Here is a 19,477-nt window from a genome sequence, read left to right on the forward strand (position 1 = left end):
GCTGAAGTGCGGGCAGAAGCCGACGTGCGCGTGCGCAACGCTCCTTGTAAGCTTCGGGCCGCGAGAGGCCGACTGTTGCGAGAGGCTAGTTGAGCGTCCCTGAAAGGTTACTGTTTCCTCCACTTGCGCTTTATGGCCGTAGGGGAGCCCGCCGCCAGTCGCAAGGGACAGGGAAATTACTTTGGTTCTGGATCCGGTTTATTTTCTATTTCAAGGTTACGCGACAGCTGCCGTTTGGATTCCGCGGGACGGTGGGCTCCGGACGCACAGGCGCAGCAGCTTGTATGGTGCTTCCGGAACTGCGTCCCGAGACCTTTTTGGCGCCGACCGCGGCGCGACCTGGGATCACGGCCGGGAGGGCCGGCTCTGGGTTCCGGTTCCCCGCGGCACCATGCGCTACAACGAGAAAGAGCTGCAGGCGTTGTCCCGCCAGCCAGCTGAGCTGGCGGCCGAGCTGGGCATGCGGGGTCCCAAGAAGGGCAGCGGTGAGCGGGGCCGGGAACCGGGGCGCGGACGAACGGGAGGCCGGGGTGGGGTCCCACGGCCGCCCTGAGCCTGCTCTGTGCCCGCAGTGGTGAAGCGGCGGCTAGTGAAGCTGGTGGTGAATTTTCTCTTCTACTTCCGCACGGACGAGGCCGAGGTTAGGGGCATGGGGGTGGTGGGTCGGTTGGGGGTCACTGTGGGACCTGCGCACTCTCAGCTTATTCTGTCCGTGTCCCCGCAGCCTGTCGGAGCTCTGCTGCTGGAGCGCTGCACCGTCGCCCGGGAAGAACTCAGCGGCTTCTCCATAAGTGAGTCCACTGTCCCCGGACACCTCAAGGCCAGGGCCTCCCCCGGGCCGCCTGTACACCTGCCTGGTCCCCTGGAGGCTCCTTCCCCGTGGACCGGGCCGTGCCCACAGGGCCGGTTGGGCGGCCCAGCCGAGCCCTTTGCTGAACCGCCACAAGCACCTTTTCTCCAGTCCAGTTCTAGCTTTGCTCTCCAGGATACCTGGCCCAGTGCGGAGACTTCGTAGGGTTCTCCCCAGTTGTTGTGGGATGTTCCAAGTATACAGGGGAAGGTGCACAGTTGTGCCAGGGTTGCTGTGACAGTTCTGTAGACTGGGTGGTTTGAGTACCAGAAACTTAACTCTGGAGCAAGGCTGTTTCCTTCTGAGGCTTCTGAGCTAGTGGCCTCCATCAGTCCTTGACGCTCGTTTTGTAGAAGCAGCACCTTGGTCTTTGCCTTCGTGTTCCAGGCAGTTCTCCCTGCGTCGTCTTTGATGTCCAAATTTACATCTTTTATAAAGAGGCTGGTCAGTATTTAGGGCCCATCTTAATAACTTGATCTTAACAAATTGTATCTGCAAAGATGAACTTTCCAAATAGGGCCACATTAATAGGTTCTGCAGGTCAGGGCTTGAATGTGTCTTTTAGGGATGTTCAACCTCTGACAGGCAGAGAGATGATCGGGTGCTGGGGTCAGAGGGGAGATAGTTTTGGGGCTCTGGCAAGAGGAAGCTGAGCCTTGTAGCTGGCAGAGCGGGAATGGACCAGTGGTGGCTCCCTCCCCAGGCTTCATGGAGGACCCGGAGAGGAAATACTACTTCGAGTGCTGCAGTGAGGAGCAGTGCCAGGAGTGGATGGAGGCTCTGCATCGGGCCAGGTGGGGCCAAGTGGTGTGTGGGCCTAGCTGGGGACTGGGGCACAACAGCTATACAAAATGGGAACCTAACAGAGCGCTGCCTTCTCCTGCAGCTATGAGTTTATGCGAAGAAGCCTCATCTTCTACAGGAACGAGATCCAGAAGATGACAGGCAAGGTGTGTGCCTGGTTGGAGGTGGCAGGGGTGGTCTTCCAAGGCGCAGCTTATGGCACCCGTCTGACCCACAGGATCCCCTGGAGCAGTTTGGCATATCAGAGGAGGCCAGGTTTCAGCTGAGCAGCTTGAAGGCATGAGACCAGGGCATGGGCAGTCAGCCCTGTCCCCCCTGAGCTGGACCTCCTGCCAGGCCCTGGTTTTACTGGGCCAAGCCTGGACTAAGGGGGAGTTGTTTGCTGTAAAGACTTCCAAAGCCTGAGGCGGGTACAGGTGGGCAGGGGCTGTCTTTTGGGGAAAACCACCTGGCAAGCCTCTCTCCCTGTGCCTCAGGACCTCTTGGACTGGTCTAGCACCTTGTCATGTGCTGCTGCCTGGCACAAGTATCCACTCCCAGGAGCTCTGCCCTGAATCCTTAGCTGTGTCCAGCAAGGGCTTGGCATGCACCTGGTCCTCTGTGGCTCCAGTTCTGTGCCAGGTGAATGTACTAAGCTAGATGATGCTGTGAATGGCAAGGGAGCTAGTTCTCCCTCAGCTGTGAATCTGCCTGAACCCTGCAGAGGCAGTCAGCCTGGGTCAGCATGCTTGTTTTATTCAAATAAAGGTACCTCTCTTCCATGCTGGGTGGTAATGAAGCGAAGGCTGAGGGAACAGGGCAGCTTCCCCAGACTGGAAGCCCTCTCCTTTGAAGGAGATGAGGTACTCAGAGAATGATGTCTCCTCCAGGCTTCAGTGTTTTCAGTGCCTGAGGAATAGGGACTGAGCCAGGAAAGGTGTGGGAGGCTGGGATCCCAGGGATGGGGATGCAGTGGGTCACACGAATCCTAAGGTGACCTGCAGTCCCACCCTTGGTGTTCAGGGACTGCCCTTGGGTGTGGCTGGGACCTCTACTGGCTTTTCACCCATAGGATCAGGCAAAGGCCAAGGGTTTTGCTCATGTTGTCAGGGCCTGAAGTCAGTTGGGTCTGAGTTGGTCGGAAGGCAGGGTGTTCTAGTGGACCGACTCAACTGGACGTGGTCCCTCCCACCCACAGCTGCTGCCTTGTGTCACCAGGAAGAAACCATTCAGACCAGTTTCAGGTGAAAAGTTTTTATTACAGCATCTGAAGGTGGAAATGCAGAACGCAGCAGGAATGCCATGGGAGAGGCCAGGCAGCAGCTCACAGGGCTACTTTGACAATGCACGCAACTGAAATCAGAGCTTTCTGTAAAGACAATGCAAAGCTTCAAGTTACAAAGTCTCTCGGACATGAGAAAAAGCAGCAGCCTGATTGGAAGGACCATTTGACCAAATGATAGGTGGATGGGAAGGGGGGGGGGGTCCCCTGTTGACCCCTGAGCAGAAGGACTGGTCCTGTGGGCAGATAAATAAGTCACCATTTGCTGGCTGGATCCTACTGGCCAGGCAGGCCCCTTAGCAGGGCCTCAAGGGCTATCTTAGGACTCTTAGGGGTTCCTGAGCAAGGGCCACCTGACAGCCTTCCAGGTTTCCCTGGAGTGGCCTGCTGTCAGCAACAGCATTCCACCCAGGCGCCAGCGCCTGAGACCACCAGGCCCTATGGCCATCCTGTGCCCACTGCCTGCCTCCCTACACGTTCTAAGGGCATCTGTCCTGGGACTGATGAAACGGGGGCAAAGGAGGGGAGGCTGGGTTCATCAGTAATGTGTCAGTGCACCTGTGACCCTCAGTAGGCTTGGGAGGGGATTTCCACCCTTGCCAGCTGCACCTGAGACCCAGCATCAGTGTCAGTGTGTCCTGAACACAAAGCATTTCATGTTTCAAAGCTGAAGTACACATGTAGACATGGGTTTCTAGGTGGGTGAGTTGCACATGGGCCATCAGAAGCCCAGCAGTACAGGACCTGCACTGGCACCCAAGCCGCCATGTCCCTGGGAGTGGCAGGCAGAAGCGTTCAGTGTTTATAAAAGAATATATTTTGTTCTAGACCACCTCTGCTTTAACCCTGCAGCATCTGAGGGAGCCACGCTGGGTGGCTGCCCTATCCTGAAGGCCAGGGCACAGCACCTACGAACTGAGAGCACCAACGTGGAGGAAAAGGAGCCAAAGTGGCCACCTACGGGAGAACAGGCCAGTTTTAAATATAGGTCATGAGCACCATCTTCAGAATCTACTGATAGGGTGGAGGGGGTCTGAGACACAGGCTGTAGGGGGCAGCGCTGGGTCTAGGTGGGATGGGAGAAGACCAGCCCCTTTGGATGAACAGGCTTCTTCCAGGCTTCCTGCCCTCAGGTGGAAACTGAGGACAGGGCTCTCTCCAGGAGCTCCCCCCATTGCTGGGGGATACTTGCCCTGGCCATGTCCAACAGGCTAGCAGAGCTGGGCCCCAGTAAGGCAGAAGGGAATGGGAAGCACTGGGATAACTCATGGCCCTTTTGGAAAGCAAGGTCTCCAGAGTGAAACACTTGTGAACGGGCCCATTGAAGCTCAGGGCACACACCTCAGGGTCAGAAGCACCAGGACCAACTGCTGTTTACCAACCCTAGCAGGTGGCCTCTGGCCAACACTGACCATAATCAGGGGACCTAGGGCTTCCAAACCCTTCACATAGCCAGACTGTCCTGCCTTCCCGCCAAGCTCAGCCTTTGCTCTCCAGTCCAAAGCCCCATCAGGCTACTAAAGTGGAGGGGAGGGGGTGCAACAGCATCAACCCGAGGCCCAGAGACATAAGGCTCCAGCAGACATGTCTGAGCTCTGTTGTACCCACAGGAGCTACAAAAACCTACAGACACGAATACTGAACACAAACCTAATCACCAGGCTATGCAGCAGCTTTGGGCACCTGTGGCTGCACAAGGCAGGGTCTGTGGTGTACACTTTTGAATAAATAAAAGGTTTTTCCCCTTTTCTTTCATTTTTTTTAAGTTCACTGTGCATTATATCATCTAAAAATAAATGCAGTCAAGTCTATGAAATGTATAAATTTTCATCACATCTATAAAATACTGCCACTTATCAGCGTGACTCTCTCCTATACAGAAACACCAGGGACCCATGACTGGCCTGCCCACATCACATAGCATAATTCGAGCCCACAACAGCAAAGAAATACAAAGTAAATGCACTTGTTACACAGGCCAACCCAGCCAGTCTAGGGTGACCCCTCCTCAGAGCACCACTCAGAACAGACCATGGAGCCAAGCTGGGGGCCTACTACTCTCAGCTGCAGAATGCCACATTGCCACACACACCCTGTTCATATGCCAAAGGCACCGATCCTAAGCCCTGAGGGTTAACAGTCTGGGTGTGCTCACAGTGACAGAGTAGGAGGGGGTGATCCAGGGCAGGCACAGGGACTTAAAGGAGGAAGGGTCTGAAAGGTTGGCTTGGGCCCCTCTGGGAAGAGGCCGCCTTTAAGGAGCGTCACAACAGGCAGGCATGCCTTTGGTATAGGAACGGAGTGGTGGCAGGAGCCAGTAGGCAGGTGTTTCTGAGAACTGGCATCAGCATTGGTCAGCATCTTAGTCAGCACCAAGCACAGTGGGGGGGCACGGGCCTGGGGACAATAGCACCGGGACAGGTGGGCTTCTCCACTGGCAGGCCAGCCCTTCAAACACGTTTCTTTATATATAGATCCTCTTATATATAGATATTTATATTTTTTTAATAGGTTGCCTCTGACGACTTAGATGGAATAAAATAAGTCAGAATTGTTTATACTTTTTAAAAAACGATAAATACTTTATCTAAAACTATTGACAGTACAAACTGGACCAGGCCCAGCCTCTCCTGCGGGTGTGCCGAGATTCACAGTAGAGCTCCATCCTTCCATCCTCCGCGCTGCCTTAGGGGGGCCCCGGCAGGCCGGCGAGCACCGTGCAGCGGGCGCCTTGGTCCACACCATCCTTGCATAGGTCTCGCGGTTGAGGTAGAAATCCTAGTTACCTGCAGAGGGCACAGAAGGAGGAAGAGCTGTTAACACCTATAAGGTGCCCAAACACGCACCCAGGCCAGGGGACCGATGGTCTCCTACGTGCACGAGCCATACTGGGCCAGGGTTGCTTGCTGGGAGGCTGCCCACAGAGGGGGACTGTTTAAAACAGGCATGGAGCAAGCTCCCTGTGCTGGAGGTGTGACCCCTGTGGGCTGACATTGGGAATCCTGACACAGGGACACATCCAGCCAGTTGCCTGCCTTGCTCCAGCAGCCCTGTGAGATGTGCAGCCTAGCCACACCACCACCTCTAAGGATGTGAGGTCAAGTCCAGCTATAGCCACCCTATCTTCAGGACTCTGACAGGACCTGGCACAGCCAGTCCTAAGGTGGTTGAAGGTAGCCCACCAAGTAGCCAAAGTTTATGTCTGCTTCCACTCATACATGTGGGAGAACAGGCTGCAGCTGAGGGCAGCAGGCACTGCACTGCCACTTCCACAGTGATGCTGCCCAGCCCTGGCCCAGTGGGTGGGCAGCACTATCTCCTCAGAGGAAGGAGGTGGGATGCACTGCCTTGTACCCACCAGCATAACCTCACCCCCAACTTCTTCCTGGCCCCAAAGGTGATGCTGTCTACACTGGTAGCTCCGAGTCAGTGCTGATGTTGTGAGGCTAAGAGCTGCTCAACTGTCCACCAGGGGCCACAAGGCGCCGTAAGCCCAGTGCAGGCCACAGAGCCCACACTGATGGCCTCTCCTGTCACCCTAGGCTTTCAAGAGCTGGTGGGCTGACAGGCAGGAACCTCATCAAGATCATACCCATCTTAGAAGGTGGACAAGGTGCCAAGGAGCCTCAGAGGCTGTGTATTTTCTTAATACCCAGGCCTCCTGGTTTCAAGATTATTCTTTTTTAAGCTCCAAACGAGGCAAGAAAAGCTTGGTCTTACTCTGCTATACCACTTTTAATAAAAGGATTTGTTCTGTAAAATTTGGATTCAGTCAATAAGGCTGCATTTAGGGAACTAGAAGGCCACAGTGGCCTTAAGGCTGCAGGCTCCTCACCTCTACCCTAGGAGGTATGCTCAGGCCCGCACAGGGACCCCTTCATACCCTCCTGGTGCCCCACAATGCTTCTGCCAAAATGCCTGCCACATCTCACATGCCCTGAATTAGGCTGGACTGCACAACTTTCCCAGGTCACCTGAGCTTGAAGGGAACAGAATATGGAGACCACTCTGATAACTAGGCCCCTACTATGAGCCTTTGCCCACTGTAGCCACAGCAGATCCAGGGCTCCCTGCAGGGCCAGAGTTAAAGAGTCTATGGAGAGTAGCTGTGGGCAGCCATAGCCCCAAAACACTCCTCTTGAACTCCACAGGCCCACACTGTGGGCAGCACGCTTTCCATGCATCCTAAGGTCCTCCTCTGGCAACTGTCTCCCTCTGTCTACCTCAGAGCCCCTGGCCCCTCCGCTGGACCCTGCAGCCGACCTCTCTGCCAAGGGAAGGGCAGTTCAGTCTCAAATGAGCCAGCTGGTGTGGCTCTGGCCTTACCTTACACAATATGAACTGCTAGCTAAGCAAGTCTTTATCGTGGCTTAACCCCCGAAAGGTGCGCGGCATAAGGAGGTGGCATGCCAAGGGAAACCCACACAGCGGACGGCCCCGTGGTGCTGGCCTGTGGGATCCCAGGTGTGGCCTGCGCCAGGGCCAGCCGGGGTAGGGGCTGGTGGTGCACCGTGAAGGCGGGGCGGGCGCCCTTGTGTGGGAGGGAGGCCAGCTTGGCAGACAAAGAGGCGTTAGCAGGCTGCAGGGAGGCAGCAGAGGTGGGGGGCAAGAAAGCATGGTTAGGCGGGATGGACGCAAGGCTCTGCAGAAGCACGGGCTCAGGGTTAGCAGCCAGCAGCGCAGGGGGAGGAGGCAAGGCAGCATTAGGGGGTGCATGGAGGTTGGGGGGCCCCGCAGGGGGCCGGCCCAGGTGAGGAGGTGGAGGGAGCGGGGGAGGCGGAGGGGGCGGCCGAGGCTCGGCGGAGGCCGGGGCCTGAAAGGAAGAGGCCGGGGCGCTGGCCGCCGCCTGCAGTGGGCTCGGGCCCAGCGTGGCGCTGCCGCACACAGCCCCACGGCCGACACGGGCTCCAAACGGATGAGCAGAGGCGGAAGGCACCGCGTGGTTAAAGACACCTGCAAACAGGAGAGAAAAACTCAGCTTCACCAAGTGGGCACGATCCAGCCAAAGCGAAGAGAAACACATACACACACAGGGGAAGCAAGTCACGGGCACAGCTCCAGTGCGTGCAGGCTCAAGCGCAGGCAGCGGCAGTGCAGGCAGCAGCTTACCTGCGTGGGCGCCTGCCCCTCCGGGCCCACCTGCCGCCCGCCCTGCAGGGAGCCCGCCCGGCCCAGGGCGCAGTTCCAGCCTGGCTCCGCTCCCGCCTGCGTCTGCCGCAGGACTCGCTCTTACAACACCAGCTCCCAGGCGGTGCCAAAGCCTGGGGCGGTCACTCTTAAACAGGTGACCTCCATGGGAGAGAGTAATGCCCTAGTGACCATGTGCACTGTGGCCTTCTGAAAACAAGAAGGACGCCGTTAAAACCAGAGAACCTGACAGTGGCTCAGGGAAGAGTTCACTGCCCATACAAACCATCTCTTGGACTTCACAAGAATGAGGCAGCAGGTCCCAGTGCAGACAAGGGGAATTGTGGGCACAGTTGCTTGCCCTGTGGAGGACCCTGTAAGGGAACCTGCAAGGCCACTGGTGACTGATGACAGCTGTCCAGGAAGGAGTTGCCACCTGCTAGGAGCCAGAACCCTGCCCTCAGGCACCAAGAAAGGCGGGAGAGGTGTACTCCTGCCTACCTCCAACTGTTCCGCCTGTCACCCCGGAGGAGAAGCTGCCCATGGCGTGTGAGTTCGTCAATCTGGTGGCGGCGGAGGACACGTGTACCAGGCCCGTGGCAGCCGGCACGGAGCTAAACAAGGACTGTAGCACAGATGAGCCTGCCACTGAGCTGAGGTTGGCCTGCAGGGACACAGGCCCCAGTGTGAACTGCGGGCCTGGGGTGAAGGTGCCCAAAAAGGGCCGGTGAGTCTGGGTGGGAGGCGCCACGCTGCCTGCAGAGGATACTGCCGGGGCCAGACTGGGGCCACTGAGGAGGCCCCCAGGAGGCACAGCCGCTGCAGAGATGAAGAGGTTGTGGCCATTCTTGAGGTCAAGCTCGCGGTCACGGCCCTTGGTGGCCTTGTTGCTCAGTGGTGGGGGCACCTTCTCGGCAGGCCCACACAGGGCTGGGCCGCCCTCACCGGCCTCCTTGCCCTTGCAGCCCTCACCCTTCAGGCCATCCAGCTGCCTCCTGCTGAGGAAGGGGTTGGTCTCCGAGGCCTCTTTGCCCCGCTGTGAAGGGAAGCTCAGGGGGGAGCCCAGGGCCTCAGGGCCCTTATGAGAGAGAGAAGCACCATCACTGAAGCTATGGAGGTTAAGTTCTGTGGCCAGGCCCCCGCTGAAGGCAAAGCCATGGGAAGGGTTGGGGCTCGAGTTGAGACCATCAGCCCCTGGCAAGGAGCCAGGAAAGCCTTTCCTGGGGTGAGCAGCTAGCTTGGCATCAGAGGCACCAGGCTCTTCCAAGGTGGGCCGAAGCACAAACAGGGAGCTCTGACTCAGGGCAGAGTTGGCCTGCAGCGGGCTGTCTGCAGGCTTGGCCAGGCCAATGTCGGAGATGGGTGAGAAGGTAGACTTCCACTTGCTGCTGTTGACAGGCTCACACGTGGGCGCCAGCTTCCTTCCTGCCAAGCTGCCACCTGACAGGGTGGATGGGCAGAAATGTGAGGCCTGGGCCGTCTTGAGGCTGCCCAGGAGATGCTGCTATCGGGCTATGCCCACTACACAGGCCCACAACTGGGGTGGGGAACTGATGTGGGGAGGAACCCTGCGGGATCAGACGTGGGCCCAGAACTGGAGCTTCCCAGCAAGAGAAAGGCACTAAGGTGCAAATATGGCTCTGAGTAGCAAAGACAGGCTATCCCAAGGCAAGCCAAGGTGGAGCACAGGCATAGGAAGACAGGCTCCAGGGGTAGTAAAGGTAATGAAGAGCAGCCTGGGGAGCAAGGCACACAGAGACAGGAGCCCATGTAGCTAGGAATATGATGAGGCCTCCAGGCCACCACCCAACAGGGGCCAGCTCAATAGGTACTCCTCTTGCCCAGGAGAGTCCTGGGCTATACCAAGCAGCACCAGAGACAATTCTAAAAGGCCAGCTTGGCCCCAGCCTGGCCACACACAAGCCAAACAGAGGATTGGCATTGGGCATCCAGGAACACTAACTACTCACCATTCTCTAAGGTCTTCGGGGGAGATTTGCTTTCTAAGGAGATCGTTGCAATTTTTCTCTCAATTCTAAGAAAAAGAAGAGACCATTAATGTTTGAAACCCAACTGTGATTGTAAATCCTTATAGTAGAATAAAACAGAAGTCTTCAGCATTATCTGATGTGATAGAGGACATAAAAGTCTTGAATGTTATTTGATATCAAAATAAAAACATTTTACAGGGCGGCGCCTGTGGCTCAGTGAGCAGGGCGCCAGCCCCATATACCAACGGTGGCGGGTTCAAACCCAGCCCCAGCCAAACTGCAACAAAAAAAAAAAAAAAAATAGCCAGGCGTTGTGGCAGGCGCCTGTAGTCCCAGCTACTTGGGAGGCTGAGGTAGGAGAATCGCCTAAGCCCAGGAGTTGGAGGTTGCTGTGAGCTGTGTGACGCCACGGCACTCTACCAAGGGCAATAAAGTGAAACTCCGTCTCTACAAAAAAAAAAAAAAAAAAACATTTTACAGATATCAAAGGAAAGTGAAAATAACTTGTTTGAAAGGTTATATAAGTATTCACGTTAATTTCCACTAATTAGGCTTGTTTTTAAATTAAATCTTAACTCTAAGATCACTGTATTAGACAAAAAATAATGCTTCCTGACCGCTTGTTAATAAGCATGTGGTGGATTTCAAAATGCACACTATTTAGGCTATGGGTGATGAATTTGTATTAATAAAACTGAATAGTTTATAATTTTTTGATGACTGTATAACAAACAAATGTTGCCATGCCGTGAATATTAAACTATCTTAAATTGTCTAAGAATTATTAGGTAACATGATGAAGTGACTTCTCTAATAGAATCTCTTCTTCCTGAGTACCTAAACATTTTAATGATTTGGACAGTACTGTTCTAATGGTTACTATTCTTTTATATTTTTTTCTGTAACATGGAATGAGGTGACCCCCTGCAGGGTAGAACCTAAAGTTTTCTGGGAACATGCAGTAGAGAAAAGACATGAAATACTTGGTGTAGGCTCAGTGCCACATACACTGGAGCTAGCAGGTTTTAATCCAACCCGTGCCCGCCAAACAACAATGACAACAGCAGCCAAAAAATAGCCAGGCCTTGTGGCGGGCACCTGTAGTCCCAGCTACTTGGGAGGCAGAGGCAAGAGACTCGCTTAAGCACAAGAGTTTGAGGTTGCTGTGAGCTGTGACCTCACGGCACTCTACCCTCTACCCAGGGCGACATAGTAAGACTGTCTCAAAAAAAAAAAGGAAATACTCAGTGTAATAACAACTATACAAGTGAGGATCCTGGCAGGCATATACTGTCACAGTGTGGTAGTGCCGCCCTGAATGGCCCTGAATGGCCCTGACTCTAGATTCCAAGGATATTTACTGGGATTCAAACAAAGAAGTGTACTGAAGATGTTCCAGGGGAAAAGTTATAAAACATTATACTGTGTAGCAGGATGTGCAAGAAGTGCAGCACGACCAGTGCAGCACGACCATTCTCCTGTGTTGATGTATCATGGGAAATGGATGCTTTGACACTTCCTGCTTTTTGGTCTGATTAGTATCTACCTTAGCTATTTCTACAACACAAACATTGTAACCTGTTTCTACCCTCATATTAATCTAAAATAAAAATTAAAACATTGTTAAAAAAAAAAAAAAAACCACCAACTGTGCACTGAAGAGCTTTAGGAACAGGAATACCAACTGGCCTGAGGAAGTCAGGGCTGTAGAGGCAAAGGGCATACTCTGAGGCTGGATGCCCAACTAGGCCAAAGCATTCCCACTGTGCTGGGAAGTGGCCCAAGCTCAGGGTACTGTCTTGACAGGGACTCCAAAACATAGCAGCAGACTAAAGGAAGCAAATTCCAAACACTGGGAATTCTGCTCTCTCCTTTCATCAGCCCCTCCTCATGTCTCCACGCCTGCAGCAGTGCAAGCTCACAACTATGCAGAGAACATTATGACAAACTAAGGATCACAGGTGCATCAAATCACATATTTTATGTGTTAACATTTTCAACATATATTCAGAGAATACTATGACCTCAGAATACAGAGGAATTCCAAAAGATTCTGGAATCACTACCTTGGACGTTCCCCACACTAAAGCAGAGAACCCAAATGCAAAATGTTTTGTTTGTTTTGTTTTTGAGACAGAGTCTCACTGTGTCATCCTCAGTAAAGTGCCATGTCATCATAGCTCACAGCAACCTCCAACTCCTGGGCTTAAGCGATTCTCTTACTTCAGCCTCCCAAGTAGCTGGGACTACAGATGCCCACCACAACGCCCAGCTATTTTTCTTTTTGTTGTAGTTGTCATTGTTCTTTAGCTGGCCCGGGTCAAGTTCAAACTCACCAAGGCTGGTGTCCTACTCACTGAGCTACGTGGCGCTGCCTGTTTTTTTTTTTTTGTTTTTTGAGAAAGAGTCTCACTCTGCTGCCCAGGCTAGAGTGTTGTGGTGTCAGCCTAGCTCACAGCAACTTCAAACTCCTGGGTTCAAGCAATCCTCCTGCCTCACCTCCTGAGTAGCTGAGACTACAGGCATGTACCACCACACACTGCTTATTTTTCTATTTATAGTAGAGACAAGATCTCACCTTGCTTAGGCTAGTCTTAAACTCCTAACCTCAAGCAATTCTCCCACTATGACTCCCAGAGTGCTAGGATTACAGGCATTAGCCACCACACCCAGGCCCCAAACATGTTTTTAATATAACTTACATGTGTAAAATAGGACAAAACAAGATGAGCTAAATACAATAGCAAAAGCACAGACACAAAAAGAAAAGATACAAATGGGATCTCCTCAAAAGTTAACCACCTTTCAGCTTCAAAGAACACCAAAGGCAAGGTGAAAAGGAAGACCCAGAGAGGAGGGAAGACTTTTACAGATCATAAATATGATAAAGGGATTGTATCCAAAATCCGGCTTGGCGCCCATAGCTCAGTGGTTATGGTGCTAGCGGGTTCGAACCTGGCCCAGGCCAGCTAAACAATGACAGCTGCTACAGAAAAAAGGTGGGCATTGTGGCAGGCGCCTGTAGTCCCAACTACTTGGGAGGCTGAGGTAGGAGAATTGCTTAAACCAAGAGTTTGAGGTTGCTGTGAGCTATGACGTCACAGCACTCTACAGAGGGCAACATAGTGAGACTCTGTCTCAATTAAAAAAAAAAAATCCATGAAGAATTCTCATAAATTAACAACAATAAAACCTAATTAAAAATGGCAGCTACAAGGCTTCAGTGAACTATGATTGCACCATTGAATTCTATCCTGGATGACAGAGAAGTGCCTTGTCTCTAAATAAAAAATAAAAAACAGACAAAGCATACATATTTCTTCAAAGAAAATGTACAACTGGCCTATAAACAAAGGAAAAAATTCTTGACATCATTAGGCATGAGGGAAATGCAAATTAAAAACTACAATGACTATGCAATTCAGCCATGTGGCTCAAGGAGTAGGGCGCTGGCCCCAAATACTGGAGGAGGTGGGTTCAAACCCTGCCCTGGCCAAAAACTGCAATTCATCCATGTAATGGAAAACCAATTGTATCCCCAAATCTATTTAAGTAAATAAATAAATGAAAAAACTACAATAAGATGCTACTTTACACCTACTCATGGCTAGAATAAAAAATATTGCCAAAGATGTGGAAAAATCAGAATCCTTGTGCACTTTAGGGTCTCAAAAGAACTATTTGTACACCCATATTCATATCAGCATGATTCATAACAGCCCAAAGGGTAGAAATAACCCTAGTGTCCATCAGTGGATGAGGGTATGAACACAATGTGGTCCAAGTATAATATTACTCAGCCATGAAAAGGAATAAGGTTCTGGTACAGGTCACAACACGGATGGACCTTGAGGACATCGTGCTCAGTGAGGGATGCCAGACATAGAAGGACGAACAGTGTGAGATTCCATTTATATGAAACATTCAGAACAGGCAGATCCACAAAGACAGAAAGTAGGGCGGCGCCTGTGGCTCAGTGAGTAGGGCGCCGGTCCCATATGCCGGAGGTGGCGTTCAAACCCAGCCCCAGCCAAAAACCACAAAAAAAAAAAAAAAAAGACAGAAAGTAGAATGGTGAGTGTCAGAGTCTGGGGAGGATGGGGAGCCAGTGTTTCCCAGTTTCCCAGGGATGAGATGACAGAACTTTTTTTTTTTAAGATAGTCTCAAGCTGTCACCCTGGGTAGATGTAACATGGCATCATACTTCACAGCAACCTCAAACTCTTGGGCTCAAGTGATCGTCTTGACTCAGTTTTTCTATTTTTAGTAGAGATGGGGTTTCGCTTTTCCTCAGGCTGGTCTCAAACTCATGACCTCAAGCTATCCATCTGCCTCGGTCTCCCAGAGTGCTAGGATTACAGGTGTGAGCCACTGCGCATGGCCTGATGGACCGTTCTTGATTTAGATAATGGTAATGTTTATACAGCCCTGTGAAAACACTAAAAACCTCTGGATTATATAAATGGGTGGTATGGGGCCCGGGGCCTGTAGCTCAAGTGGCTAAGGTGCCAGCCACATACACCAGAGCTGGCAGGTTCTAATCCAGCCCAGGCCTACCAAACAACAACACCTACAACCAAAAAACAGGCAGGCATTGTGGTGGGCACCTGTAGTCCCAGCTACTTAGGAGGCTGCAGCAAGAGAATTACTTGAGCCTAAGAGTTTGAGGTTGCTGTGAGCTAGGTGATGGCACAGCACTTGGTGACAAAGTTCTTCTCTGTCTCAAAAACAAAAACAGAATAAAAAACAAATAAAACTGAGCCAGATGTGCTGATAAGACTTTTCAAAAACATTTTTTAAATTTTTCTATTGTGGGCAGTGCCTGTGGCTCAAAGGAGTAGAGTGCCAGCCCCACATGCCGGAGGTGGCGGGTTCAAACCCAGCCCCGGCCAAAAACTGCAAAAAAACAAAACAAAAAATTTTCTCTTGCTGTGGCAACTCTACTCACTTGGTTTCTCCCAATCCAGTGAAATTAAGTAATGTGTCAGTACCTAATTCTGAACACAGTTCCGGGGAAGCAAGCCTGCCCAGCCATTCAGGCAACAGAACCAAATCCATGTTACACAGAGGATAGGAAAAAGGCCCGCAACTTCCTAGGACCTTTCCCAAAGGTGTTTCCTACAAAGTAAATACCCTCCTCTGAACCAGCACCACCTGGCACTTGAATCCTACAACCAGCCTGGCAGGTGGACATGCCCACCCCGACTTACCGGACACTGCTGGGTTCATCCTCCGAGCCCTGCTCCTCGTCCGAGGTCAGTGGGGAATAGTGTGCCCCATTGGTCTGGCCCAGGGGCCGCTCCTTTTTGAGCACGGGTGGCTGGTCATGGTCCTGGTAGGGGATGGGGGAGCTCTTCAGGGAGTTCTCAGGGGAAGAGATGGCTGTAATCTCCAAGGGCTGATTGATGTTACTGACCTGAGGGCCCAGAAACAAAGCAGATGCAAACATGCCCCACAGACAGAAGGGTCCCTGACCTGGGGTACCTGATGCACGTCATGGGGTTTCTACCATGATTCCTCCTGACACGCTGGTGGAACATATGACTCCTGACCTGTGTTCACCTGGGTGGGGCTGTGCCATCAGGCCCCTCCTGACTTCCCAACCCCATCCTGGTCTCTCTTCTCTACTTCCCACGTGCCCGAGTCCATGTCCTCACCATGGAGTTAAGGTTGAGGGGGGACCCCGACGGCTGTGTGAAGAGGCCAACCACAGGTGGCAAGGCCCGACGCTTGGGAGACACGCCTGCACTCAGGCTGGGGGTCCCAGCAGATGCTCTCTTTCGACGGCCCCGCTTGCGGCTGTCCTGTCCATGGCTCTGCCCACAGTCCCCACGGGCACCCACATTCAGAGGGCTGTGCTTGCTAGAAGGTGACTGCTTGGTGCAGCTGATGCCAGTGGAGATGGTGAAGACAATTCTCCGCTTGGCCTCACTCTCCGGATCTAAAAAGCCGGTGTCAGAGGGCAGGTCTCCCTTGCTGATGTCAGGGAGGAGGCCCTGGGTGGCCCCACCCAGCCGGGGGCTGGAGGAGAGCTGGTGGGCAGGAGAGGCTGGGCGGGAGCTGCGGGACTGAGCCAGCAAGGGTGGGTGCTGTGGCGTCGAGCTCCGGGACGCCACAGTGGCGAAGAGACTCCCTGAACTGGAGGACTCCTCAAAAGTAGCAGGCTCAGCTCCAGGCGCGAGTGGTGCAGGGCTGCCAACTAAGGCCCCACTGATGGCCACCGAGCCAGCATAGGAGAAACCTGCAGGGGACAATTTGTCAGGGGAAGCAGGATGGCTCAAGCCCAGGTACATGGATGCTAGAACCCACCCGGCAGAGAAGGGAGCCCGGCCTCAGGAAGGGGCTGCCCACATCAGAGACAATGTGTGTCAGGACATAAATGAAAAAAGCAGTAAGATATTATTTCACATCTACTCATGCAAATAAGTGTTGGTGAGAATGTAGAGAAATCAGAATCCTCCTCTACTTTAGGGTCTCAAAGAACTCTTTGTACAACCATGTTTATATCAGCATGATTCGCAACAGCCCAAAAGATGAAAACAACCCAAGTGTCTTGGGGTCAGGGACGGTCCTAGAATCAGAAATGGCCTCCCTGGGTATGGATCTGTAAGGTCCTATGGGTGATCTTGCATGGGAGAAAATGACACTAAGGGTTCTGGGGTCACATGGAAAGAGAGGGAGTTGGGAGAGGACAAGGAGTCAGAAGTGGGAGGGACCTGCCACACCACACTGTGGGGTCTTGGGGGCCTTCACTTCCCTGGATCCCATCCCAACCCTGAGTGTACCACAGTAGTGCCCTTGGCAGATGAGAGGGGCTGTCCCTGCCAGACCCCTCTCCAGACACTCAGGGCTCAAGCCTCTGTGCATCTGTGCCCTGGCCTCAGGGGTGACCTGCCTAGCCCCTCCATGGTATAGCTAAGACATCATCTATACTGAGACATCTATGCTGAGCTGACTCTAGGCTAAGTGGCCCTGGATAGCAAGGTGTGCCCAGTCATGCCCCCGTCCCAGAGACACCTCTTAGGGAAGAGCTCCCAGCTGCCTGACCCCCAGAGTGACCTCCCTCCTAGCTACAGAGGATAGCTCTGTGCTCAGAAATGTCTATGCTAATTGGGCATGGTGGTTCACACCTATAATCTTAGCACTCTTGGAGGCCAAGGTGTGTGAATTGCCTGAGCTTATGAGTTCAAGAGACCCCATTGCTAAAAACAGCCGGGTGCTGTGGCAGGCGCCTGTAGTCCCAAGCTCCTCAGGAGACTGAGGCAAGAGTATTGCTTAAGCCCAAGAGTTTGAGGATGCTGTGAACTAGGAAGCCACAGCACTGTACCAAGGGTGACAAAGTGAGACTCTGTCTCAAAACAACAAAAACAACAAAAAGAAAAACAAAAAAAACTTCCATACTGTGGAAGCCATTAAGGCCAGGGGCCTGCTCTGGCAGCCCCTTCTCCCCAGCCCATGGGTGCACACAACAAGTTGTGAAGGGAAGCGCAGATGCCCAGGCCAGGAGCTTATCACCAGTTCCGGCCCCCAACAGGATCTCCTAGGTCAGGTGGGATCACTGGCACTGTGGTACTCAGGGAGGTAGGACAAGCCCCTACCCTGAGCCCACAAGCTCCCGCCATGAGATTAGCCATAGGAGGGATGATCCTCAGACATACATATGACCACACCTACCATTCCCATTCTGCATGCTGGGCCAGACAGAAGCCTGATTCTACATGCCTCCAAAGCCCTGGTTAAAAACCCCCTTTTGGGGCAGCACCTGTGGCTCAGTGAATAGGGCGCCACCCCCATATACTGAGGGTGGTGGGTTCAAACCCAGCCCCGGCCAAACTGCAACAAAACAGCCGGGCAGTGTGGTGGGCACCTGTAATCCCAGCTACTCGGGAGGCTGAGGCAAGAGAATCGCCTAAGCCCAAGAGCTGGAAGTTGCTGTGAGCTGTGATGCCACAGCACTCTACCAACGGTGACAAAGTAAGACTCTGTCTCTAAAAAAAAAAAAAGAAAGAAAGAAAAAACACCTCCTGATGTCCTAATTGCCTCAGAGAAAATGATCCTGTGCAGCCAGTGCTGGGCATAGGATGGTCCATTCTTGGGTTCCTCCAGGCTTAGGGAAGAGAGAAGATGACCTCCCAAGCACCATGCCAAGAGACCAAGGGAAGAATCCTATCTAAACAGTGGCCTCTTGCATATTACTTTTTACTTCTAAAAAGGTAATTACCACATCACAGTATGTGCTAGTACAGGGCCAGCAAACCAGGAGTCTGGCCCACAGCCTGTTGTTGTAAATAAAGTTGTATTGGTACATAGCCACACCCACTCATTTTCATATTGGTACAGCCTGCTTTCACACTCAATGGTAGGATGAATGATTATGTCAAAAGTATACAACATTACTTATTGTTCAAAGAAAATGTTTACAGAGCCTTGTGTTAACGTAACAGGCTCGTGGGTGGGAGCTTTCTGAAGAACCAGAACCCAGTGAAAAGCAGGCAACTGATGTCCACAGCCACTTGCCATAAGGCACCATTATACCTGGCTGACCCTAAATCGTGGGTCTCAGAGATCCCCAAGCTTCACAGCTGGGTGAATGACAAGATTACATCTAATGGAAGGGGGGCAAAACAAGGGCTAAAGTAGTGACACGAGTGTCAGGGTCAGGGAGACCTGACTCTCTGGGGCTCCCTGGGGCTGCAGCTAAAACCGCTCTATGGAAAAGTGCTGAGGCCAGAGCAGAGCCTGATTAGCACCCCAGATTCAGGGGAGCAAGAAAGGGCAAGGGCACTATCTGGAAGTGAAGGTGGCAGCACACAGTCCTCACCCTGAGAAACCCCATTCCACACCTAGCACCCTGGCCCACCCACCTGAAGATCAGCAGAGCAGAGGCCTATGTGGTGGGCCCTGGGTGGCTCAGCTAGGACTAGGCTGGGGCAGGATGGGCCTTACCTGTGGGAGCCAGGGCAAGGCTCTTGCTGCCAGCACTGTGGGCATTAGCACCAATCTGCTTTTCAAGTGTGGATGAGGAGTCTCGGGGCTGTGGCACAGGACTCGGCGTACTCCTCTACAGAGGGAAAACCCAGTATCAGGAAATGGATCTATGGTCATCTGGGGCTGGTGGAGGGGATGGGCAGTGACTGATGATGGGGATGGGGCTTCTTCCAGGAGGTGATGGAATGTTCTAGAATTAAGATGTAGATGGTCGAACAATTCTGTGAATATACTAAAAACCACTGAATGTGGATGAATTGTATTCATTAAAAAAGAAAAAACCAGGGCGGCACCTGTGGCTCAGCGGGTAGGGCGCCAGCCCCATATACTGAGGGTGGCAGGTTCAAACCCGGCCCTAACCAAACTGCAACAAAAAAAATAGCTGGGCGTTGTGGTGGGCGCCTGTAGTCCCAGCTACTCAGAAGGCTGAGGCAAGAGAATTGCCTAAGCCCAAGA

At 52.7% G+C, this 19,477-nt stretch overlaps 2 protein-coding genes across 6 annotated transcripts in view; one reads left to right on the forward strand and one right to left on the reverse strand.

The window, feature by feature from the left end:
• The first annotated feature begins 1 nt into the window (after nucleotide 1).
• On the forward strand, nucleotides 2-5,275 carry PLEKHJ1 (pleckstrin homology domain containing J1). The gene is made up of 7 exons (XM_053581068.1): nucleotides 2-106; nucleotides 216-485; nucleotides 573-640; nucleotides 725-791; nucleotides 1,554-1,644; nucleotides 1,737-1,800; nucleotides 1,872-5,275. Exons 2-7 carry the CDS (start codon nucleotides 392-394, stop codon nucleotides 1,935-1,937), a joined length of 450 nt encoding a protein of 149 aa, XP_053437043.1. The 5' UTR covers nucleotides 2-106; nucleotides 216-391; the 3' UTR covers nucleotides 1,938-5,275.
• A 191-nt stretch (nucleotides 5,276-5,466) lies between these two features.
• DOT1L (DOT1 like histone lysine methyltransferase) overlaps nucleotides 5,467-19,477 on the reverse strand; it is an 89,741-nt gene continuing 75,730 nt past the window's right edge. For 2 of the 5 annotated variants that reach the window (XM_053580954.1, XM_053580949.1), the window contains 6 exons: nucleotides 18,980-19,094; nucleotides 15,691-16,274; nucleotides 15,244-15,449; nucleotides 10,013-10,077; nucleotides 8,544-9,482; nucleotides 7,242-7,868 (listed from right to left, as the gene is read on the reverse strand). In XM_053580954.1, coding sequence (XP_053436929.1) covers nucleotides 7,276-7,868; nucleotides 8,544-9,482; nucleotides 10,013-10,077; nucleotides 15,244-15,449; nucleotides 15,691-16,274; nucleotides 18,980-19,094 — 2,502 coding nt within the window. In that variant the 3' untranslated portion in view covers nucleotides 7,242-7,275. Of the gene's footprint in view, nucleotides 5,702-7,241; nucleotides 7,869-8,024; nucleotides 9,483-10,012; nucleotides 10,078-15,243; nucleotides 15,450-15,690; nucleotides 16,275-18,979; nucleotides 19,095-19,477 lie in introns of those variants that run through there. The other 3 variants (XM_053580967.1, XR_008377712.1, XM_053580977.1) reach the window with 3 other exon arrangements.

The sequence above is a fragment of the Nycticebus coucang genome, chromosome 2 (assembly GCF_027406575.1).
Source record: "Nycticebus coucang isolate mNycCou1 chromosome 2, mNycCou1.pri, whole genome shotgun sequence".
Taxonomy (NCBI): domain Eukaryota; kingdom Metazoa; phylum Chordata; class Mammalia; order Primates; family Lorisidae; genus Nycticebus; species Nycticebus coucang.